This window comes from Dermochelys coriacea, chromosome 1 (genome assembly GCF_009764565.3).
Source record: "Dermochelys coriacea isolate rDerCor1 chromosome 1, rDerCor1.pri.v4, whole genome shotgun sequence".
Lineage (NCBI taxonomy): Eukaryota > Metazoa > Chordata > Testudines > Dermochelyidae > Dermochelys > Dermochelys coriacea.
The window spans coordinates 315,247,174-315,272,193 of record NC_050068.2 but is presented as its reverse complement, the minus strand read 5'-3'; the positions used below and the strand labels follow the sequence as shown (position 1 = coordinate 315,272,193).

At 40.4% G+C, this 25,020-nt stretch overlaps 2 protein-coding genes across 9 annotated transcripts in view; one reads left to right on the top strand and one right to left on the bottom strand.

The window, feature by feature from the left end:
- LOC119858730 (transcriptional regulator QRICH1-like) overlaps window positions 1-5,365 on the bottom strand; it is a 36,699-nt gene extending 31,334 nt beyond the window's left edge. The window contains exons 1-2 of one of the 2 annotated variants that reach the window (XM_038414277.2): window positions 5,138-5,365; window positions 1,934-2,931 (exon numbers count right to left, since the gene is read on the bottom strand). In XM_038414277.2, the coding sequence (XP_038270205.1) occupies window positions 1,934-2,931; window positions 5,138-5,276 (1,137 nt within the window). In that variant the 5' untranslated portion in view covers window positions 5,277-5,365. Of the gene's footprint in view, window positions 1-1,933; window positions 2,932-4,910; window positions 5,103-5,137 lie in introns of those variants that run through there. The other variant, XM_038367707.2, reaches the window with a different exon arrangement.
- PANX2 (pannexin 2) overlaps window positions 5,103-25,020 on the top strand; it is a 59,377-nt gene continuing 39,459 nt past the window's right edge. For 6 of the 7 annotated variants that reach the window (XM_043496095.1, XM_043496076.1, XM_043496069.1 and 3 more), the window contains exon 1: window positions 5,103-8,268. The gene's annotated coding sequence lies outside the window, so the exon portion shown is untranslated. Of the gene's footprint in view, window positions 8,269-15,988; window positions 16,068-25,020 lie in introns of all 7 variants that reach the window. The other variant, XM_043496016.1, reaches the window with a different exon arrangement.

Here is a 25,020-nt window from a genome sequence, read left to right as displayed (position 1 = left end):
GGCTGAGAAAGGAGGAGGACTGAGTGGATTTGTAGGCTGTAAAGTTTTACATTGTTTTATTTTTGAATGCAGTTTATTTTTTGTACATAATTCTACATTTGTAAGTTCAACTTTTGTGATAAAGAGATTTCACTGCAGTACTTGTATTAAGTGAATTGAAAAATACTATCTTTTATTTTTACAATGCAAATATTTATACTATTATAAAGTGAGCACTGTACACTTTGTATTCTGTGTTGTAATTGAAATCAATATTTGAAAATGTGAAAAATATCGAAAAATGTTTATATAAATAGTATTCTATTAATTTTTTTAATTGCACGATTAATCACAATTAATTTTTTTAATCGCTTGACTGTCCTAATAAATATCAATTAAATAAAAATATCGCATCTTGGATTAGAGATGGATTGACAAAAAGGAAACAGAGAAGTCCTAACTGGCGAGACCTCCACATGATAAACGATCATGTGGTTGTCACTGAGACCCATATCTGATCTAAAAGAAGAACAATGCGGATCACTCATTCTATTCAACCAGACTTTTGCTTCTAGAATGAGGAAAGAGTAACTCTCTAGGGTAACCTCCAAATCTGTCAAGTAGAAGTTTTTTTAACCTTCTCTATACTGATGTATGGCTTAAAAAAAAAAAAGTGATCAGGTTACTCAGTTCTTAAGACTTAGTTTGAAAGAGAAACACAGACTTCTTTTAATAATATTTACATTCTTTAATATGAGTATTACCATTGTGCCTAGGTCATTTCATTGCTAGACTAGTGTATCCCTCTGGAATATCCTTATTCATTTACAACTTTTTCAAAAGTTTTGGGTGCTACAACAACAAAATTAGGACTATAAAACTACTATTATTACAGCCCTTGTCCATTTCTGTCCCAAAACAATGCTACTTTAATCCCACAATTTTAGGTTTACATTCAGCTACATTTTAAGGGAGGGAGGGAGAAGACCAAGTTTAAAATAAGTAAGGTTGATTAGTGTTGTTCATGCAGTCAGCTAAATTAAAGTTTGTAAACAAATATTGTGCTAATTTGCCAAGAAAATTAAGACAAGCTTGCTCCTTACAACATATCTATAGTCAAACAAGATTTTTCATTAAAGGACACACTGGGTTTGGCCAAATTACTTCGCAATATATAATATGTACTGTAATTATCGCTTTTCAGTACGGTTCATACCAGAACTAAGTTAATAGAGAATTATTTGGTCTAATACTCAGAAGTAGGGGCAGTTGCCTGAATGAGAAATCTTTTTCTACTATTTATACATTGTAGAATCACAGTTTTATTAGACATAGTCCCAAAGCCACAGTTTTGACAAAGATCCCTAGTTTCTCAAAACAAAAAACACACCCACACCTTGGTCAGCCATCCTTGAGACTTGTGCAGTGCAACTGAGGTTCAATAGGAACCTGGGGCCATGGAGCTGCATGCAGGCACAAGATCATCCACCTGGAACACTTTGCCTAAATTTGTTATAAGGTAGAATGCGGGGGGAATCTACATGGGTAGATTTCAAATTTTGGGACAAATATGCCCTGGTGGCGTAAAGTTTTATCTTTTAACATGGTAATATCCTATCAAATAGGGAAGCTTGATTATTAGAGTACATTATGCAAATACAAACAGGAAAAGCTAATTTTGCAATGTTTAATGTTGTATCTCTGAAGCCTGTACAGTTACGATTTATACACTTGTTAAATTCTTCAGGAAGTTTTTGTGCATGTATATTTTAGGCAGATGAAAGGTAGCTAAAGCTTCAGACTATCTTTGCCTCGATACATAATCCCACCTGAACACACCTTTGCCTGAGAAGGAGTTAATACGAGTGATAGGAAACCCAACTCGGAGAAGCAGATTGGACCCAGAGAAGTCACAAACACACATCCCACCACAGAGCTTCATATTTGTGCTTACCTGCACCTGTTGCTCATCCCAATATTCAGCTGATTGATACATCCTCTTTCCACTCTGTACAGCAAGAGGAAGGTGCGTATTTCCATTCTTATTTACACATTGCACTGGGAAACAGGGTGTGCTAGGAATCGGACTCTCCTGAATACTCTTTCTAGCTTCTGAAACAGCTTGAAAATTATCCTTGCTTTCTTCTAACTTAATGCTAGTCATATTCATAGCCATTTCACCAATCTGAATAATACCACAGGCATCCCGATAAACAGGGGTATTCACCATATTCTGAGCTTCAGGGCAAATTGCACGAGGAGGACAAACTGCCCATGATTCTACATCAGGCAGATGGCCATTTGTTCCTGTAGCAGGTGCAAGTCCATACAGTTGATTGCCATCTACTGTCAGCAGTTCTTGTTGAAGAGAATTGTAAGCCTGCTGTTGGGTATGGCTAGGCATTGTTAGTACAGTAATAGGTATATTCTGCAGAGAACTTTGACTATTACTGTAGTTGTCTTCTAGTGGCATGTCAATTTTCCTTTTCTTCATAGGTTGAGAAATACATGACAGTCTTCTTTCACGTTCAGAAGTTGGTGTATTAAATTGCCCTTCAGGGGAGGGCTGAGCCTCTATCTGCAGTTGTACTTGTTTGACCAAATGATTTTGCTGCATTTCTATTTGATGGCCTTGTTGAGACTGTGTATGGTACACTTGAATATGCTGCTGCTCCAGTGGTCCACAGTAGCTTAGTGCTGGATGTTGGAGAGGAGATGTAACTGGATGCACCAACTCTAACAAAGGCCCTGATACATCGGTGCTGCCCATGTATATATAATGATTTCCTTGTTGGTATACTGAGATTGGAGAATGCACAAATTGCTGTACTTCTTCTGGCCCTTGACTACTTAATGAGTCTAGAAATACTTTCATGTGATGTTGAGGTATTGAATGGGCTTTCATACTTTGATGATCTTCATACTGGATGGAATGATGCATCCTTTTGAGAACTGAAAAAGTCATGCAAATAATGTATGTTTAGACTAGAACTACTGTAGAAGCAACATTCTCTGACACTCACCTAAACTAGTTTGGTTGCTCTTCATTCAATAGACATTTATAATTCCCAACAACATTAATGAACATTACTGCATGTTTGGACTAGGTACCTACATATTTAGGATATTCTAAAAAAGCATAAGTCACAAACTCCTCAGACCCCTGAAAGGATGACAGCCTGGCTGTGCTTAGCTACTTTCCTATGCACATTGCTCTGTATAAGCTTTTGCTACTTTATATTTGTGTGAGAGTATGACCACAGAAAACAACTGAAATTATTTAGTGCCTAATCGCCATATGGACATCCAAGTGGAACCCCGGTGAAATCAATGGAGGTTTATGTGCAGGGTGCTCACTACAGGATCAATTCCTTAGTTTTCAATTTTTCTACTCCAGAAAAAGTGTAGATAAAACAGTTTATAGGTTCATCTTTATACATCAGAGTAACAATAAGAGGGCAAAAACATTTCTATAAACATTGTGCATAACATAACCAACAGAGTAAACATTGTTACTGCACTAGTCACTTCAGTTTATGTGTAATGAAAGAGAATGGTTGGATAATACTTGTACCTGTTATATGGAAAAATGGAAAGCTTTAGTTGCAAGATGGATAATATGAGCTTTACCACTGCCTTACCCGTAAGCCTCAACCTTGTTCTGGTGCGACGCTCTCTAAATAATGGAATTGTTCAGTCACCATGTCCACTATATCCTTAGTTTGTGTATAGCAAAAAAGAAAGCAAATTGTAATCTAGACAAAGCCACTAAACAGTGGACCAAGTCCCATTAACTAAAAAAAGCTGTCAGCAGGAACCTGTTTAGTTACTGTCAGTGTCTGTTTTTGAAGCAGGAACCTAAAGATTAAAAGCTTCCTATATCCTTGCTATTCCCTTAGTCATCTGATATCTGCAATAAAGAATAACCAGATAGTTATTCCTAAAACAGTTGGCTTTAGTCAAAATTAACTGTTTAAACAGGTTATTTAGCTATAATTTTATCTACAAAATGAGCTAACACTAAAAACTGTAAAATTGACTGATCTTGAGAGAGACAAGGGGGAGGGGGGAGGTAACATGTTTTATCAAACCAACTTCTGTTGGTGAGAGACACAAGCTTTGGAGCCACACTGAGCTCTTCTTCAGGTCTTACAGAGGCACGTAACTGCTTTTATTTTCGATGTAGTTTTCAGTGAGAGGGACCCGGTTTCTGTCCCGTCATTTTGTATGTAGAATAGGTAGGGGAGTTTTCCCCATCCCCTCTCCCGCTTTATCTTATCAAGAAGGAAACATACGTTCTTGCACTTCTGAGACCAAAAGACACCTCCGGTCTGCTCACTCGGTGCATCACTTCCCCTCAAGTCCAGCACTCGATCGCTACACGCTAAAAAATGTTTCCCCACGTGAGCACGAGTCCCCCCCCCCCCCCCCCCCCGGTAACTCCGGCGGCTACACGTACAATCCCAGAGCAGCGGGGACGAGCAAACGGCGGTGTCCTCTCCCCAGGGTCCCTGCCCCACCCGCTTTGGCTGCCCACCGTTGCTCTCGGAAGAGTCCCCGGCAAGGGATCCGCAACCAGACTGCACTAGACGCGCGGCGGGACCCTCACGGGGCAGCGCCTCCGGGCCCCCCCAGCACGCAACAGCCGCGGCAGCTAACCCCACACCCCAGCAGGGCTCAGCTCTCCTAAGGGCCCCTGGGCACCTGCCTGACTCGGAGCCCCAGCGGGAGGGATGCGAAGAGGAGTCACAAGGACAAAGGGGCGGAGGGAGCCTGAAGAGGGGCCGGGGGGAGGGGGGGCGGTGAGACGGGGGCTGCGGGGGGGAGGGGCAGCCGCAGGGGAAGGCAGCGAGAGGCGGAGGAGGGCGAGCGGCCGGGGTGGAGCTGGGGCGGCCGGCCCCACTACACCGCGCCCCAGGCACGCACGTTACCTCTGGGGGAGGGGAGTCCACGGCACCAGCCGTCCCGAGCCGCCCACGCCGGGCTTTGTCTCTGCGGGGCAGCCTCCCCCTCACGCACCCGCTGCAGAAGGAGAGCTCCTGCTCTCCCGGCTGAGCGACGGCGGCCCGAGCCACAGGGAGAGGGCGGCCCGCCCCAGGGCAGCGTGGTCCCAGGTGCCGGCGCAGGTGAGCTCCGGCGCGCGCGACACGGCGCTTACCAGGGGGCCAGGTGCCTCCAGCGGAGGGGAAGATGGGCGCGGGCGCGGGCCTGAGAATGGGGGTGCACGCGGGTGCGCGTGCCTCGGGCGGGGGTGCACGCCTGGGGTTGGGTGTGCGAGCCTTACGCCGGGCATGCATGCCTCAGGCGAGGCGTGCGTGCCTGGGGTTGGGTGTGTCTGGAGGTGTGCCTGCCTCGGACAGGGGGTGTGTGCATGCCTCAGGCCGGTGTGCAAAGAAGTTCTGTTCTCCTATTTATCAACCTAGAATTTTTCTCATTAAAAGTCTCCCTTATTATTTTCATAAAACCTCCCTCTTTTCGGAACAGCTTAGAGGAGTTTTCAGAGTAGCAGCAAAAAGACCAGGAGTACTTGTGGCACCTTAGAGACTAACAAATTTATTAGAGCATTGTTATCGCCCGTCCCAGCTGGTGCCACTCTGGAAATGGAGTGCCACAGAGTCTTTGGGTGCCACAGGGCTGCAGGCCTAGGACTTCTAGCTAGCTCCTTCCGACTGGCCTTTCAGGCATCTGTGGGAAGAATCGTTGTAACTGCCTGCATTGTGCACCCAAAGTGGGACCCACATCTGCCTTAATTTTGTGTTGTCTTTAACAAAGAGGAACTACAGGTCCAAAAGAGCAACGTGGCAGCCTGGATACTGCAAACCAAAATGGAACATGGCATTCTAAGACCTTTAGTCTTTTAGAGTCTTATTCTCATGTGAAAAGTGAAGACCGCGGTGACGTACTCCTGTTGTATGGGGGGGAAATGTGCAGCCCTTCGGTTCCTGGAAATGTGCCAAATCCAGCTTGGAGGCAAAGTCAGATGCCCTTGCTTCTGCTATTGTCCTACACTGTAGTTAACTGGACCAGTGAGCAGGGGAAGAGGACAGCAGGATGGAGAACTTTTCCTTTCTGGGTTCCCTGAAATAAAAGAGCAGGCAGCACAGATGGAGTTCAGAACACAGAAAAAAAAAATTAGTTCAAACATTTCTCCACAGAAGGGCATTGATTAAAACATTTTTAGCACTGGGTACGCCAGTGACCATGAAGCATTTTAATCTCTACCATTTACGCTATGGGGAAAGCTCAGTGAGATCTGTGTATGTGTGTCGGGTCCATGCTAAAGAAAAGGATGACTCTCTTTAGCCCTTTATTTCTAGAACCCCATGATCCTAATAATTAGAACCCCCTAATTGTGCCTACACTTGAAAAAGAGTGTTCAATGAGGATTGTCTCCTTCTCCCTCCATCCCCATAGCCAGTGCTGGAAACAGCGGTCCTACTGGACAGTCAGTTGGGTTCAACACCATAGTAAAGTGTGCTAGAAGCCAATCTGTGCTGTAACTGGTTCACCCAGTCCACACCATTTTCAACAGTCTTGAGGTTGTGTGGGAGCTGCTATGCTTGACACCAGATGTCTGTCAGATGGCAGTTTTCAACTTTAGAAACCATAGATAAGTGTTTCCTTGTGGCTGTAATAGAAAAACAGATGGAAATTAGGAGACTAAATACCTTTGTGGATCTGCACCATAGTAAATAATGATGTAATGACTTCTTCAAGATGGTAATTCCAGGGCCATAACTAGGGCGGGGAATGTGGGGTAGCCATCCAGGGCATGAAGCCTTGGGAGCAGAAGAAATGGGGTGGTGTAGAGGAGCCCATGGGGTCACATGTCCCTCCAGATTTCTGCCTTCCATTTAGCACAGAGGTTTTCAAACTGGGGGGGATGTCCCCCCCCCAGTTTGAAAACTGTGATCTTCTGCCAGGAGCCAGTGGATCGGAAGGTGGGGAAGCTGCTCAGGCCCCTGGCTCTCTGTGCTATGGGAGCATGGGCGTAGGCTGACTGCCTGGCAGCCCTCCCTACCCTACTCCCTGAGCCAGGCCACTACCTAGAGCATACCTGCTGACATTGCCCCCTGTAGACAGCCAGGAACTATGGGCAGGGGCTGGCTCCAGGTGGTGGCACCGGCTGGTGCCGGGCTGCTATGGGGGAGAGGCAAGAGCACATCGGGGTAGGGTGACCAGACAGCAAGTAGTGGGTAATAGGTGCCTATATAAGACAAAGCCCCAAATATCAGGACTGTCCCTATAAAATCGGGACATCTGGTCACCCTAGCCAGGGACTTAGCTAGGAGCTGTGCTGCCTGCCCTGCCTGGGGAGCAGCTGGCCGTGCAGAGACAGCCTAGCTTGGGGAGCAGGGCAAGGAGGACTGCCAGGCAGCTAGCCCGTGCCCCAGCTCCCACGGTGCAGAGAGCCAGAGGCCTGAGCAGGCTTGGCGGCTCCCACCAGCTTCCAATGTGCCAGTTTTGTGCTAAATGGAAGGCTGAAATCTGGAGGGACGTGTTGTAGTGAGAGATTTTTGCCTTGAATGTTCTGAGTAGAGGTTTGCAGAAAAAACACGGAAGGGGTTTACATTTTCATTTCATTATATTTCTCTCAATTGGACATAAAAAGAGTGGTGTCAGTATCTGGACACTTTGGTTTGCATAAAACAGTAATTAGTTGTAAGATTAAGGCTTTAAATAAATAGAAATTAATGATAGTTTAACTTTAGAAAATCCAATATGGCTGACCAAGATGGCAGATATAGGGAGGATGTAGTAATGGGGAATGATTCAGCAAAATCCTAGATTCCAAGATGGCGTCAGGGGAGGAGCATTCCTAGATTGACAGCATGCTAATTACATGTGATATCATGCAAATAAAAGGGGGGGGATCTAGACAGGAAGAGGAAATATGCTAATACCTAGACGCTGATTGGCTGAGTTAGGCTGATAAATTATGTTTATGAGATGACCTTGAGAGCACAACCAGTATATTAGGCCAACAGCTAGCAGGCTGCACTTATAAGGGGTTTGGGATCTGGAGGAGAGCAGAAGCTGCAAGACATCTGCAAAGAAGAAGCTACCTGAAAATTAGCCATATTCAAGAAGAAGAAGTAGCAGCAGCAAAAGAACCCTGAGGTTGCCTTGGCAACGGAGAACTGCCTTCCAGCAACCGCCCCACCACCAGCAATCGCCACTGCCACCACCATGGGGCAGCAGCACAACTGAAGAAACTGTGCTTCCTAAAGATTTCAGACAGAGCAGAAGGACCCCGTGAAGAAGCAGAGGGAAACCTGAAGGAAGAGTGTAATGTAAGTCTGATCTCCTTTTTATCTACTATTTAAGAGTGTATGGGTTTTGCCTGTAAATAAAGCTGGATGCCTGCGTCTTGAGTGAGATCTCCCCTACCCAACTTGTAACTGCCTGGCCAGCTCTTACATGATGTTGAATATAAGCAAGTGTTTTAATCTGTGAATATAGTGTTAGTTTTCTCATGGGTGTCTATAAGAGGCCTGCATATATCACATTGTATTAAATATGGGGTTAAATTGTAACATTAAGACTAAAGGTCTCTGGGTGTATGGGACCTCTATAGGCTTGTTACATTGACAGCATTGTATTTCCTGCATGTGTTAGATATCCTTTATAGTCTGTGTCTTGGATTTTGCTGCCCCGCTTTAATTATTTCAATTGTAATTCTATTGCATTTTACTCTGTTCTTTATACTTTCTTTCTCGCTTTCCTAAATACACTATAATAATTTATTTCTTTAAATAAACTATTCTTTTGTTTTTGAAGAACTACTGCTTTTGTGTCCATTCTTGTTTGGAAGGCTGTATCCATGTCCTTTCAGGTGTTAGCAAGACTAGCTTGCTCTAGAGAGCCCTCTGCAGGTCAGAGGCAAACCCCCTGGAAACTCTGGCAATTCCTTTAGAATAGGCCACAATCTTGTTTACCCTTTTGTCTAATTTTAACAAATTTGTAGATAATTCAATTAGCATCTAAATTCTAGGGTAACATGACCCTACATGTCCCTCCCACGCGTCGCCTCTAGGGGGCGCAAATATGCTTGCTCACCCTGGGTGCTAAAATGCCTAGTTACGGCTCTGGTTAATTCGTTTTATAAAAGTTAGCTCAAAACATAAGTTTGTAGAATCAGCTTGTTTACCATTTTAGCAACAGAATGATTGAAACACCAAAACAAAAGAAGAAAAAAAGTTGGGATAACAAAAAACAAAGAGACTATAAGAAGCTGATATTTAGAAGATATTAAAGGAAAACAAGAATTTTTTGGGGTGTAGGTAACATTTCTTCTTTGAAGATAACATTTATAGTAGAGCTGTAAAGCAATTTAAAAAAAGTAATCACACTGTTAAACAATAGAATATCATTTAAATATTTTGGATGTTTTCTATATATTTTAAATATATTGATTTCAATTACAACAAAGAATACAAAGTGTGCAGTGCTCGCTTTATATTTTTATTACAAATATTTGTGCTGTAAAAAAACAAAAGAAATAGTAGTATTTTTCAATTCACCTCATACAAGTATTGTAATGCAATCTCTTTATCATTAAAGGTGAACTTACAAATGTAGAACTATGTACAAAAAATAACTGCAGTCAAAACCAAAACAATGTAAAATTTTAGAGCCTACAAATCCATTCAGTCCTACTTTTTGTTCAGCCAGTCACTCAGACAAACAAGTTTGTTTACATTTGCAGGAGATAATGCTGCTGGCTTCTTATTTACAATGTCACCTGAAAGTGAGAACAGGCATTCGCATGCACAGTGTTGCAAGATATTTATGTGCCAGCTACACATATTTATGTGCCATATATCCCTTTATACTTCAACCACCATTCCAGAGGACATGTGCCCATGCTGATGGGTTCTGCTCGATAACAATACAAAGCAGTGCAAACCAACGCATGTTCACTTTCATCATCTGAGCCACCAGCAGAAGGTTGATTTTTCTTTTTTTGGTGGTTCGGGTTCTGTAAGTTTCTACATCAGAGTGTTGCTCTTTTGAGACTTCTGATAGTATGTTTCACAGCCCATACTAATCACATTTTGGAAGGCACTTCAGATTCTTAAACCTTGGGTTGAGTGCTGTAGCTATCTTTAGAAATCTCACATTGGTACCTTCTTTGCATTTTTGTCAGATCTGTAGTGAAAGTGTTCTTAAAACAAACAACATGTACTGGGTCATCATCCGAGACTGCTATAATATGAAATACCTGGCAGAATGTAGGTAAAACAGAGCAGGAGATCTACTATTCTCCCCCAAGGAGGTCAGTCAAAATTTAATTAACGCATTATTTATTTTATTTTAAACGAGCATCATCATGCTTTGGCTACCATTCCAGAGGAAATGCTTCCATGCTGAAGAGGCATACCAATGTTTAGCATATCTGGCACATAAAAACTTTGCACTGCTAGCTACAAAAGTGCCATGTGAATGCCTGTTCTCAATTTCAGATGACATTGTAAATAAGAAGCCGGCAGCATTATCTCCAGTAAATGTAAACAAACTTGTTTGTCTTAGTGATTGGAGCCTACAAATCCACTCAGTCCTACTTCTTATTCAGCCAAAGTTTTACTTTGTTTTGACTTTGAGTTCAGTGCAGTTATTTAACAAAAAAAAAATCTACATTTGTAAGTTGTACTTTCATGATTTAAAGAGATTGCATTACGATACTTTTATGAAGTGAATTGAAAAATACTATTTATCATTTTTACAGTGCAAATATTTGTAATATAAAGTGAGTAGTGTACATGTTGTTGTTGCATTCTGTGTTGTAATTTAAATTAATATACTTGAAAATGTAGGATAACATCCAAAATATTTAACTATCAATTGGTATTCTGTTGTTTCACAGTGTGATTAATCGACAGCCCTAATTCATAGCTTTTTTTTTTTAATTTTCAAAGTGCAGCACAAAATTATGTCCCCCTGCAGTATGTGCAAAGTGAACAGTACTATTGTTTCACTTGCCTTGAAAGTGGAAACTGTAAGTTCTCTCTTTTACAAATGGGATGAAAGTCCTTAGTCTGTAAGTAGTTCTGTGTCATGTTCTGCAGCGACCTTTTACAGCAATACCCCATAGATTAACCTGCCTGTGGAGATATTAGACCTTTTCACAGTGTCATTTAAATTAAAGACCTTTAAAAAGAGTTCACTTAATGAAATCAGAGTGGGAAAAAAGAGATCAAAATTAACAGAAATGAAAAATAAAACTCATTACTGGCAGATTACAATAATTCACAAGACATTATATTTATCTTCATACAAATCAGCAGGATAAACTGGATGGAAAAACATTACTTCAGTCTGAAGTCAGTAAAGTTTGGTCTAGATTCAAACTCAGAAAGCCATCTTCTTTGTCTTCTGTCTGTTTTCATTTATATTTTAAAACACATCAAGTTTATTTGTTTTTTAAAAGCATTTATAAATACAGTTTTATGGCTTTTTATTCTGCTTTTCACCCATATGACATCATGTTTTTACCCATTCAGTGCACAGCCACAGAAGTGAGTCCATAATCTCTAATGTTGTGTCTACATTCAGAATCTAGCTATGTTCATACAATGTAGATTCATAACACATTTCTAGCATGGCTTGGTCCTGTGCACACTACCAGGAATAGAAGACAGTTCAGTGGAAGCTGTGACTGAACTGTGTTCTAGTATGCCTTTCAAAATGGCTCTGTTCCTTGTGTAAATAAGGCCCCAGGCATTTTAAAAATAAATTATTCAGTTGGCTGCTACAAATTAGCCTTTTCTCCTATTGTAGGTGTATTTTAAAATTCTTTTAAAAACCACTAAAGTGCTGTTTTAGTGCTCTCTCCATACTCCTTTTCTTCTGTTACAGCCCCCAGTACATCAAGTTTACCCCTATTCCTTGTAAAATAAAAATTATATTTGTGATGGAGTGATCATGTTCTGGAAGTGTTGATTTTAACATTTCCCTTGGCTCCTTATGTTGGAAAAAGTTATTCCTTTCCCACATTTCAGTTATGTGGCTTCTACATCTTGTCTCATTGTTGAATAAGTGTGGCAAACAGTAGCTTGCAGTCTTTGGTCCTGATTCTTCAGTCCTTATACTCTGACTCCAACTATTTCATTTGGAATTTGCCTAAGGGAGAGTCACCTGAACAGGAACTGCAAAACAGGCCCCTTTGAGGCATTATGTAATGTTAAGTCCAGTCCTAGAAACATACATGTGAGTAGTCCCATTGAAAAAAGGGCTCATTCGTGCAAGGTGCTGAGAATGCTAGACCCAAACTTTTTAAGTATGTGAGTAGTTCTTTTGACTTTTTTTTTTTTTTTTTTTTTATTGAATTTTGAACTGGCCCCTGAGGTGAACAGTGACCAAGTGAAGAGTCATTTGTTTCAAATGTCTCAACTTGTTTTTTATGTCTTCTTTTTGTACAACAGTTCTCAAGTGTTAGAAAGTAAAAAAAAGATATCTGACAATTGAGAGGGAGCGTGTGTGTGTGTCTGACTGTAAAGGTACATCTAGACTGTTAGCTGGAAGTATAATTTCAAGCTCCAGGAGACATGCCCATGCTAGCTCTAATCAAACTAGCCTTGTGAAAATAGAAGTGTAGTTGCAAAGGTACAAGCCACAGGATTGGGAAGCCATCCAAGTATGTACCTAGTGTCTCAGATGGCAATGTACTTTGGGTGACTAGCCCTTCACACCACCATGGTTACACTTCTGTTTTTAGCACACATGAGCTCAATCAGAACTAGTTCAGGCATATGTCCTTGAGCTGGAAATTACATCTCCAGCTCAAACTGGAGACTTGCCCTAAATGTAGCTGATTTAGTTTATGTATAAACAAAAGCTGGATTTGGGTCAACGTAGAAATATGGCAGTCAGAGTTGATTCCATAGAATGGGTGCAGCAAAAATTAAAGGGAGAAATGAGATCCAACCTTTTTTGTCTTTGTCCAATGACATCTATTCCAAAGATTTATTTAAAAAGGATTCACAATGTCTGTTTTCCTGCCTATCCTTTTCAACTCTTATTACGCATTGTTTGTTTGGATCTGTACTGTTGCTGCTACTCATACTCTTTAGAATCCATGAAACAAATGGTACAGGTCCAGGATCAGAATCAAGGCCCAGTTATGGCAATGGAAAGACTCCCATTGATTTAAGTGGGCTTTGGGTCAGGACCCAGACACTTTTGAACAGACCCTGAAATCTCTTTTCCTTACTTTATCATTATTATTGGGGTTTTGAAAATATTGTCTTTGTAATCTGGGCCTTGACTATACCTTGACCAAGAAATTTGGACCTTGACGACAAAAAAAGACTACCCCTGACCTAATATAATAAAAAAAAAGGCTCAACAACATTCTTCATAAAGTTTAATGTCTCTAAATATTTCTATTTATCTCCTCTGAATGCCTTTACATAGTAATATTTTGTCACATAATATCAAGAATCTCTATCCTCCTGCTTAATCAAAGAACTATGGATTTTATGTAAAGTTCATAATAATTGTATTTTCTGGTAGATATATAAAAATAGTGTTAACACCTAAGTGGTTCCATTCCCACAAATTGACTAAGACAGGTAGTTAAGCATTTCTTCCACCTAAATGACATCTGCATCAGCAATGACTCAGGAGACGTATGTCTCCCTGTTTACAGCCACAAAGGAGTTTATTGCCCATATTTTGCAGTACTTCTGACTGAATAAATCCACTGACTTAAAATAAACCAGAGAGCCTGATTCACCTCCCATTGATGCCAGTTTTACACCTATGTAACACCAATAATTTCAATAGAACTATTCCCGATTTATATCGGCTGAAGTGTGAGGAGACTCAGGTCCATGGTTAACAAAGGCATCACATTTCTTTCTAAAGCTAATTTATTATAGCTGTGCTGCAGATTTAATCAGGTTCGCTGTTAAATACCAATGTCCACTACATAACTCCTTTAATATTTCTAATGCCATTTTATCTCACCAATGAAAATATTTATTTATACAAAATAATTGTAACTGAGGTAAGAAAAGAACATATATTCTGTGTGATATTATGAAAGCCATTTTTCCTTCTGTGTGGTGGTCTATCAAAATGAGTGTAAGCAGGCATAGCTACATAGTGAACCACTGGAGAGTCCAGATATTAACTTGTGTATGATAGGCGTTTAACAGTAGCATCTTCATCCTTGCAGACATGCTTATCTTTCTGGCTTTTCCTCACAGTCTGTCATGTGGTTGGTTAAGCTGTTTGGACCTTTTTGTCCTCTGCAGTGAAAATGTCATTATATACTAATTTAATCCTGCTTTAGCAATAGGGTGGACTGAATGACCTAATACTATAGGATTTTTCCATCTAACTTTTCTGATTTTCATTGTATATGAGGAATATGTGTATCCAGCAGTTTGTTGATTTTAAAAAAAACCTCCTAAGTGTGTGTGTTTGGTTTTTTGTTTTTTTTTTTTTTTAAATAGAACTATACAGAAAAAAACAGTCATGTGGGACTAATTCAAATACCTTACCTAAGTATCTTGTATCAACAGTTACTTTTGTCAACCAAACTTGTAATCAAAAAATTTATATCATGTTTGTATGACAAATCTATTTTACCAGAAAAATCGTATTGATTGGCATTAGTTATGCCACCATGCTTTATTCTTCTCCGGTGGTGTCCTATCTCAGCATTTCCATTATTTGTGTGGAATCCATGTCAAGCTTAACAGCCTATGGTTACCCAAGTCATGCCATTAACCATTTTTAAATATTGGCACAACATTAGCATTTCTCCAGTTCTCTGGAACTTCCCTAATGTACCATGATTTGTTAAAAATCAACATTAAAGGTTCAAAGAGACCACTGGCCAATTCTTTTAATACTTTTGGGTTCAAATTATCCAGTTTTGGTGATTTAAAAATGTATAACTTTAATAGTTGCTGTTTATCAACTTCTATAGTTACTAATATAATAGACAATAACTCCTTATCACTGTAAGGATAGTTTCCATCCTTATCTAGTATCAAACATTTACCATTGTTAAAATTTTGTTTGCTCCTGATCTATTTAGAGAATTCCTTCTTATTGCCCTTTACCCATGGGCCATAGTTTTTTTTTGTTTGTTTGTTTGTTTTTAATTGATACCTTTTAGTTTCCCTTTAAGCTTTCACTTTCCCCAAAGACTTTAGTTTTACACCAGTGGTACACATACCACAGTTGAGAACTTCAGTTTTATGATATACATTTAAAAAAATTTATTCAACTACATATTTGACAAGAATCGGAATAGAAAATACCACAGTGTGCAGTACAGTCAAGTTAACACTGCCATAAGAACACAAACTTTTGCTTTTCTTGATATTTTTGTTTAACTTTTTTGCATTTCATATATATTTAATTTCCTTGCTACATATATTTTAATAAACTGTGAATTGCAGTTCCATCTAAATATTGATTATTTCTCAAAAATGTGCATTTTAGTTACTATGAAAGTCTGTTATATACAGTAAAATGCTTAGGAAACTTGTTCTGAATTGGACAGGAGGAATGAAATACCATAGACAACACATCTAGATAGAAATAAAAAAATGGTCATAGGTATGAGTTGAACAATTAGCATATTTGGCCAAATCATTTTTATGAAAGCAGACCTACTATTTGTATTAAAGTACAGTCTTTATTGTGTTAGTGGCCTCTGCCAGACTGGACCACGCTGTGCTAGACATTGTACAGATTTAGGTTCTGATTCTGCAAACACATCATTTACTTCACTTTACTACAATGAATAGTTCCATTGATTTTCAATAGGATAATGCACAATAGTAAAGTTAAACATATGTATGTTTGTAGGATTGAAGCCATACAGACCAGGACATGCAGATCAGTTTAACAGCAGTATATGATTTAAATTGATCTGTCCTTATACAAGGTAAAGAAATGCATCTGTTTTTCTGAGTAAGTTTTCATGTACACAGCTCAGAAGCAAGCTCCTATGAGATGAATACTCTGTGTAACTTTATCCTAACAGTTCCTGCATATGGCATCATTTATTCTGAAAGCAAGAAAAAATACTGGAGACATGAATAAAAATAAATCTGTGCACTAAGGTATGACTTTCAGTAGCTAAACAGAATTGAGGACACTGTAGTTCTCACAGCCAGATATGCTGTCTGGATTTTGGCACCTCTCCAGATTTAGCATGCAAGTTGAACTGTTTGCAACATTTAAAAAAAAGTGTTTATTCAATAATTCTCTGGTGTAAGATAAATGAAGGGGTTAATTTGAAACCATCTCAGGGCTTGTTTACACAAGAAGCGCTACAGCAGCGCAGCTGTACCAATGCAGCTGCGCCACTGTAGCATGTCTGGTGAAGATGCTCTATGCTGACAGGAGGGAGCTCTCCCATCAGCATAATAAAACCAACTCCGCAAGAGAAGCTCTCCTGCCAACATAGCGCTGTCCACACCAGCGCTTAGGTTGGTGTAACTTATGTCACTCGGGGGTGGCTTATTGACACCCTTGAGCGAAGTAAGTTATGCTGACAAAAGTGGTAGTGTGTACAAGCCCTCCAGAAGCAGCTAGAAACTGTCATTCCTTCAGGGTGCATCAATGAGCATTGTTTTTTGTATGTTTGTAACTTGATATTCTGTTGGAGAGCTCTGGTAGGCAGCAAGTGTCTCTGGAACCAGACAGACTTAAAATAAGCTGAGATTGAGAGTTTATTAACAGTAAGAGATAGAATTACCTCAAGTCCCAAGCCTGAAAAGGCTTCTGCACCTGCTTAACTTTGTAGGTAACTCTACTGTGAATAGACCCACTGACTTAATTAAGCTGGCACATATGTTTTTGCAGGATTGGGGCCTTAGTTATATTTCTAATGCGTTTGGACTCTATTTTTATAGAGGGAGCAGCAGTTAAAGCTGCATAATGGTTTCTGGTCTCACTTCTTGTTTTCAATCATTCATAACTTTCTGGGTAAAAATTAGTCTGAGGGCTTCGCTACAGTGTGGCAAAGTGTGCCAGATGGATGTGATTTGTAAAGCACACTAATGTACTATGCACTAACTGCTCCATATAAGCCCTGCTGGAACACTCTAAAAGATACCCAGTCTGAGTTAACTTAGTTCTCCTGTCTGGACTATGTTAACATGAACTTAACTACCTTTTAGAAGAGTGTGCCAGCAGGGTCTAAATGGGGCAGTTAGAGCATAGCACATTAGTGCGCTTTACAAATTGCAAGCCTCCAGTGTGCTTTGATGGTGCCATGTAGACAAGCCTTTAGATTTTTCATGTTTGGGCTCCAGTCAAGACTTTTGGGCAAGTTTGATAGTACAAGGGACAGAAACTCAACGGTTTTTGAGTACTAGGGCAGTAAAAAAAAATGCACTTCTTATTTTAAATAGTTCTTGTTAGCTCTTCTATAGCAATAAAGGTAAGTAATTTAATTTATTTCTGTTTGTTTGAGCAGTCCTCCACTAGTTGCCTTGGTGCTGGATGTGCCTTTTCCCATTCCCATGGAAATTTCCCTAAATTTTGAACTGGTTATAAACCTCCAAAAAAATCACAGTTCACACATGCTCAATAGAGTCTTGTTTTAGAGTTCAGCAGCAAAGTTCTCTGAAGATTCCATCTGCACTGAGCATGGTCAATCTCAGGGTTGCAGGGGCTGACCAGGATTTCCCTACAATTGATCCTCCCAACTGCTGGGGCCTGCTGTGGCACTAGGAGGCAGAATTGGAAGCAGCAAAACGGTTTCTCAATTCTCCTGCTGCTGGAGGTGCCCAAGCAGAGAATGGAGGAAGAAGAAGGCAACTTGATTGGACTTCAGAGCAGTGAGAAATATGGGGGCAGGAGGTCAGGGAGAGGAGCAGAAGGGGAGGCAAAGCACTGGGGTGGGGTAGGGTCAGAGAGCAGAAGGACAGTGAGAAATGAGCCAGTGGCGTGGGGGAGAGGAAAAGGGGGTAGGAGGAGAAGGATGGGGAGAACAGAGGTGCCAAGGGGCAGGAGCCAAGAGATGGGAGGGTGAACAAATAGGGGAAGATGGGGAGGGGGCCAGAGCTGGGATGGTAGGGCACATAGGAGAGGAGGACAGGAATAGGCTGGGAGTACAGGGTACAGTGGTTTGTAAGCACTAGACCACGCTTTCCTCCCAAACATGAAACCAACTGGCAAAGTATGTGAATCATCCCCCCTCTCCACCCCCAGTGGCTGGTCCATATATGGAACAACAGTCTGATACTGATACCAGTTAGTCATTTAGCTCACATAAGAGTCATGTATGCAGAAATTCTAGTGGTAATTCAGTTTTTTAAAATGGTTCTACTTTTTGGAAACTGGCTTAGCTCTCTTCTACAGGAGCAATGTTGCTATTACAGTTTACATGGTGATTAGTCATTCTGCATCTTACCTCTTTCTGAAGAGACAAATACCTCCACAGATATTAGTCCCAACTTATTTGGATTGTTCTTGACTATACCCCAATAATTCAACGATTTCCTATACGTCAGCTGCTTTATCACTAGGCTTAGGTGCAATGTCCTGGATTCCAAATTTTGGGATCTCTGAAAATATAAATATTAATGAAATGCAGTGGATACTAATTAGTCCCATCTAGTTCATATAAATTTCATATGAAAGCAGCAGTCTTCTGGTTAAAGGACTGATATGAAATCACTGAGAAACAAGACCCACTGCAGGTTTTGAATGTATGATTGCTTTAAATGATGTTTCATATGTACTAAATATGGGGGAAGATTTCAGTTAGCTAAAATAAAGTTTTGGTCCTGAAATAAATTCAATTTAAAAAATAGTGCACTTGCATAGTTTTAAAGGTAGTCTGCTTTGCTTGATTTTTATCAAGCTGAGATACTGAACTATATACCAATCCATAGTATTCCCACACCTCGTATGCTGTGTGCAGTTCTGGTGACCCCATCTCAAAAAAGATGTATTCAGATTGGAAAAGGTACAGAGAAGGGCAACAAAAATGATTATGGGTATGAACCAGCTCCCTTATGAAAAGAGATTAAAAAGACTGGGGCTGGTCATCTTAGAAAAGAGACAACTGAGGGGGAAATACGATAGAGATCTATAAAATCATGAATGGTATGGAGAAAGTGAATAGGGAAGTGGTGTTTACTCTTTTAGTTAACACAAGAATCAGGGGTTACCCAACAAAATTAATAGGTAGCAGATTTAAAACAAACATAAAGAAGTACTTCACATAAGGCACAATCAACCTGTGGAACTCATTGCTAGGGGATGTTGTGATGGCCATAAGTATAACTGGGTTCAAAAAAGAATTGGATAAAATCATGGAGGATAGGTCCATCAATGGCTATTAGCCAAGATAGGGAGGGATGTAACCCCATACTCTGGGTGTCCCTCAACTTCTGACTGCCAGAAGCTGTGACTAGATGACAGGGGATGGATCACTCGAAATTGCCCTGTTCTGCCCATTCCCTGTGAAGCATCTTGCACCAGCCACGGTCAGAAGATAGGATATTGGGCTAGATGGAACATTGATCTCACCCCGTATGGCCATTCTTGTGTTATATTCCAAATTTAGAATTAAGGTTACTAAAATGTATGAAGCCTGTTGGCAACCACAGAATATCAGTTAGTGCTAAGGCCTGAGTTCTGCCATTAACTTAAATGGAAACAAGAACAAGAGTCTGATCCTCTAGTAGGGGAATAAACCACAATCTTGATGCAAAAATGGTTATTAATAAATTATAATTTTAACTTATTACAAACTTGCCTTTGCCTTTACTGAATTTTAGGAGATGTTTACAATTGCTTTCATGCATGTGATGCTTAGAGAAGGATAGTTCACTTGCTTATGCTTTAATTGCTTATTTTATTAAATATTACATTCAGGTTAATTAAAGAAACTGCTAGGAAACCTCTGCTTTGTCCCAGTACGTGATTGGTATAAAAGGCTTCAAGAATACTTCCTCATTGGCTGTAGATCTGTCTTTATCCCCTCCGTCTGATTGTGCAAACTCTGGAATGCAACTTTATTCTATTTTGTTTTAATATTCTATATTTTGTTTTATATTATGGTAGAAAGATATAGCTAAATGTTAGTTATTGTGATTAGGTTTTCTCCCTGCATAGAGTATTTGGTAGGAATCTTGAATTGTGGGTGAAGCTACTACACACTGTAATCTTAGGAACTGCTTGGTTGACAGGATTGTCTCCTCAAAGAGGCAGGACATCCCCTCCTAGTTAAGGGTTAAGAAAATATCCTTCTAGGATCTCAAAGAGAAGTGATGTGTAGCACTTGTCAAGGCCACAAAAGCTAAGCCCAGAGCATCTTGTCACTCTTTCTTTCTCCCCTTCCTCTCTTCACAAAGAAAAACCTCAGTTTTAAACCCTCACAAAGAACTCTAGAAAATCATTCTGAAAATGATTTATTTTATAAATGTTCAAGTACTAATTAACTACAAGAAAAATACCTGTAGTTGGTTCTTTAAATACTTTGCTATAACCTTCTTTTGTGATGTTCATTTGTAAATGTCTTGTATCTAAATGGAGAATCTAAGGTAACAAACTTACCGATACCATTGCTTGGTGAATAGTAAGATGTTTTATTTACGAATATGGAATCAAGTGACCTTGCTATAACTAGTGCCTAATATGAAGAAACCATGAGTATAAAATATAAATTGGCAAATTAGTTATCTAGCAATGCTAGAAAGCAGCTTCCTCACCAAACTCAGGAAGACAAGAAGATCCTCTCTCAGGATTGTTAAGAAGGAAAGGCAATAACTTATTTGATGACTTGACAGAGTTTAAAGACTCTCTGAGAACCATTTAATTTTAACATGACTATTTTAAAAGATGAAAGAGGGAGAGGTGAGATGATTTTTGCAAAAGTATTGCCAAGCAATTTGACTTAAACTGTATTAATTTTAATGGGATAATGAAATGCTGTTGTAATTTAAGATAAACTTCTCCTGTTCAGCAATGGATTGTTTGAACAGTGTACTCCAGAGGGGAGACATAAGCTAAGTTTGGTAAACAGACACAATGTGGGATTTAATTTGAAAATTTAAGATTCTTAGTATTCACTAATTTCCCAGCCACGGGTGTTCAGAACATGGCAGGATGGGACCTTTATTTTGTAAACTGCAGTCTGGAGATTGCAAGGATATTGCTGTCTAAAGCCCTATTCAGCAAAGCAGTTCAGTACATACTTTAATTCCCTTAGTCAAAATTTGGAATTTCCTAACAGGAGAATGGAATAAGTAGACATTATTTCTCTGGCAACAATTAGAGACACTGTCAACTCAAACATGAAATTACTTTTTCAAATGTATTTGCTCTTTCACATAATATTATTATATATTGCCCAAATTGAAAGAAATAAAAAAAGTTATTTTCTAATTTATTCAGTGTTACTTTCTGCACTTGACAGTTCTCTGTATAAAGTTTGATTCAATTCTGTGTTGATAGTTTCACTTCCAAATCTCATATTAGCATGCACAATTTTCCTACCCACTCTAATTCTGTGAACATTTACTACCATGAGTAATCTGCCTAAGTAGGCAAGGTGGGTGAGGTAATATCTTTTTTATTGGACCAAATTCTGGTTGAGAGAGACATGATTTGGAGCTACTCAGGGTATGTCAACTCTGCAATTTAAAACCTACAGGTGTCCCATGCCAGGGGACTCGGGCTCATGGCTTTCAAGCTAAAGGGCTCCATCAGGGATCAAGCTAAAGGGCAATCGGGGATTTCCCCATCACCCCACCCCTCCAGTGGTCATCTAGGCAGTGTTGCCAATTAAATCATTGGTTGGAAATTTTGAATTGAAACATTATTACACACTTTAAAAGCATATACAGTATATAATAAAATACTTGTACCTCAAAGCATAATAGGCTTGAAAAGGATGAACAAAGACTAGCTTCTTCACACAGCTAGTGCTTTTATGACAATGTCGGCGCATTCGTTTTGGCAATGTTGGCCTAGCTAATAATTTTAAATTATGATTTGTAAGCAAGGTCTGAGCTCTCCCCGACAGCTAGTGATGAGCTGGAGGGTGGTGGAAAATGTATTTACCTGAACACACCTACTCTGCTTAGGTATCCAGCAGACAGAGCTGTGTTGCCCAAGTGATCAATTTTGGCTGGTGTTGGGTTACAAATAACTTTAGTATTGAATGTGGGGGTAATGAAACGTTGTTCATGTGTCTTTTTTTTTTGTTTGTTTTTGTTTTTTGTATGAATAAAGGGAAATAGAACTGTACTTAGATTGCCCTGATTGAAGAGGTCACCCTTGGGGCTTAATTTGTGTCAGGTCTGAGCCGCCCAGCACCTGTAGGCTTATCAGTTCATAGCCCCAAGACCTCTGGGCTTGCCACATCAGTTATGAAAGTAAAAACTTGCTTGAGGCCCAGTACCTAATTGCTTGAGCCCCGGAACTTCTTTCATTGCAAATTAAGCACTGGTCACCCTGAACTGAACTGCATTCACTAACCAGGGGGTTTGCTTGCCAGATCCCAGTGGGGGTGTGGGGGGGGAGAGAAAGTGTGGGGGGGGAGGGACAGGTGTTTTTGCTTGGTGGTGTGGGCTCTGCTTAAGAGGCACTATTTGACCTGCCCCTCTTCCCTCTGTAAAGACAGAGCTCATTAGGCTCCATAGAGAGTCTCCTGGGGGTTTTTTAAGTGACCACTAGAGCTGAAATCACTGATAATCAGGTCTAAGTGCTTAGAGCTGCTGTGGGACGGTGTTTCTGTGGAAGAGACTGCCCAGCCTGCACTAACAGTGAGGCTCCCCCACTGAGAGTTGAAATCACTGAGAGCTGGGTGGAACCTCGAGACCAACTCACAGACGTCACAGCAGCAGGTGGCAGCAGACGGTGATGGCGCAGGGCCATCAGCAATGGAGCAGTGAAGTGAACAGGAGTGAATGGTGGCACAACAAAAAACAGCAGCTAGAGTAAGCAATGAGTAGCTGGAAGAATAAGCAAGATGCCTTCTCCCTCCCATCCCCCAGGGTGGGAGGTGAACTCATGTGAAAGCACCTATAAACTCTGGGTCTCCACTGACCAAGGACAACAACTATGAGTGGGGTGTGGTGGAGGGAGAAGGGAGGGGCACAGTAAAGGAACATTTGTTCGTTGGACTATGTTTTAGTGACTTCGCTCCAGAATGCTAGATTTGTGACTGGGAAACTTGTATAAATATACATTTCCTAGTATACCAAGATTTTTAAAATGCATTATTTGCCAAGGTCGTTATCTTACATTGTCACTATCTCAAGAAGTTGTTATCTTGAGGAGTTTCTGTACTAAACGTTATTATTTTTTTTACAGAAGGAAGGAACAGAACAGGCCATCATTGGGTGATCCATCTCCTGTCGTCCATTCCCAGCTTCTAGCAAACAAAGGCTAGGGACACTCGGAGCATGGTGTTGCATCCCTGCCACCCTAGCTAATAGCTCCATCAATGGCTTTCTTCTATAAACTTACCTAGTTCATTGTGTGTTTTTTGTTTTTTAACCCTCTCATACTCTTGGCCTTCACAACATCCCTTGGCAAAAAGTTCCACAGGTTGACTGTGCATTGTGTGAGGAAGTACTTCCTTTTGTTTGTTTTAAACCTGCTGCCTATTAATTTCATTGGGTGAGCCCTAGTTCTTTTGTAATGAGAAGGTGTCAGGGTGCCCTCCCCACTCTGAACTCTCGGGTACAGATGTGGGGACCCGCATGAAAGACCTCCTAAGCTTATTTCTACCAGATTAGTTTAAAAATTCCCCAAGGCACAAATTCTTTGCCCTTGGAGGGTACACTGCCACCACCAAGTGATTTTTAACAAAGAATCAGGGAAAGGACCACTTGGAGTTCCTATTCCCCCAAAATATCCCCACAAACCCTTATACCCCCTTTCCTGGGGAGGCTTGGGAATAATATCCTAACCAATTTGTTACCAAGTGATCAGACCCAAACCCCTGGGTCTTCTGACAATAGAAAAATCAGTCAGGTTTTTAAAAGAAGGATTTTATTTTTTAAAAAGGTAAAAATCACCTCTATAAAATCAGGATGGAAAATAACTTTACAGGGTAACAAAAGATTCAAAAACATAACAGAACTTCCTCTAGGCTTAGTTTCAAAGTTACAAAAAACAGGAATAAACCTCCCTCCAGCAAAGGAAAAATTAACAAGCAGAACAAAAGATAATCTAACACCCCTTGCCTGGCTTTTACTTACAATTTGTAATATATGAGAGTTTTTTTAGGATGGTTTATAGGAGAAGGAGTTTTCTGACCTGATGCTTCTCTGCTTCCCAAGAGAACACACCAAAACAAAGCCTTCCCCTCCCCCCCCCCCCGCCCAAGATTTGAAAGTATCTTCTTTCTCCATTGGTCCTTTTGGTCAGGTGCCATCCCGGTTATTAGAGCTTCTTAACCCCTTACAGGCAAGGAGGAATTCTAGGCTACCCTTAGCTGTATGGTTATGACAGAAGGAGTAAGTAACATTTCCTTATTCAGTTTCTCCACACCAGTCAACATTGTATAGACCTCTATCATATCGCCTAAGTTGTCTCTTTTCCAAGCTGAAAAGGCTCAGTCTTTTAAATCTCTCCTCCTATGGAGTATATTCTGTGGTATTTGAGTACCAGGCTGTAGAATACAGATTACTTGCAAAAAAGAAAAGGAGTACTTGTGGCACCTTGGAGACTAACAAATTTATTTGAGCATAAGCTTTCGAATGCATCCGATGAAGTGAGCTGTAGCTCACGAAAGCTTATGCTCAAATAAATTTGTTAGTCTCTAAGGTGCCACAAGTACTCCTTTTCTTTTTTGCAAATACAGACTAACACGGCTGCTAGTCTGAAAACAGATTACTTGGTGTGTGTGTATGTGGGGAGATTACTGGATCTGTGAAGGTAGATGTGGTGATCTGTGGGTTTCTTGTATGTAGCTGTCTGTGGGGTTCCATTGTTGAAGTTGATCATGGTGTACAGGAAGTTGATGCTAGTGTGGGAGTGTTTAGAGAGACTTTAATGGATGGGTGGTCCTTGTTGAAGTTGTGGTAGAAATCTATCTGGGAA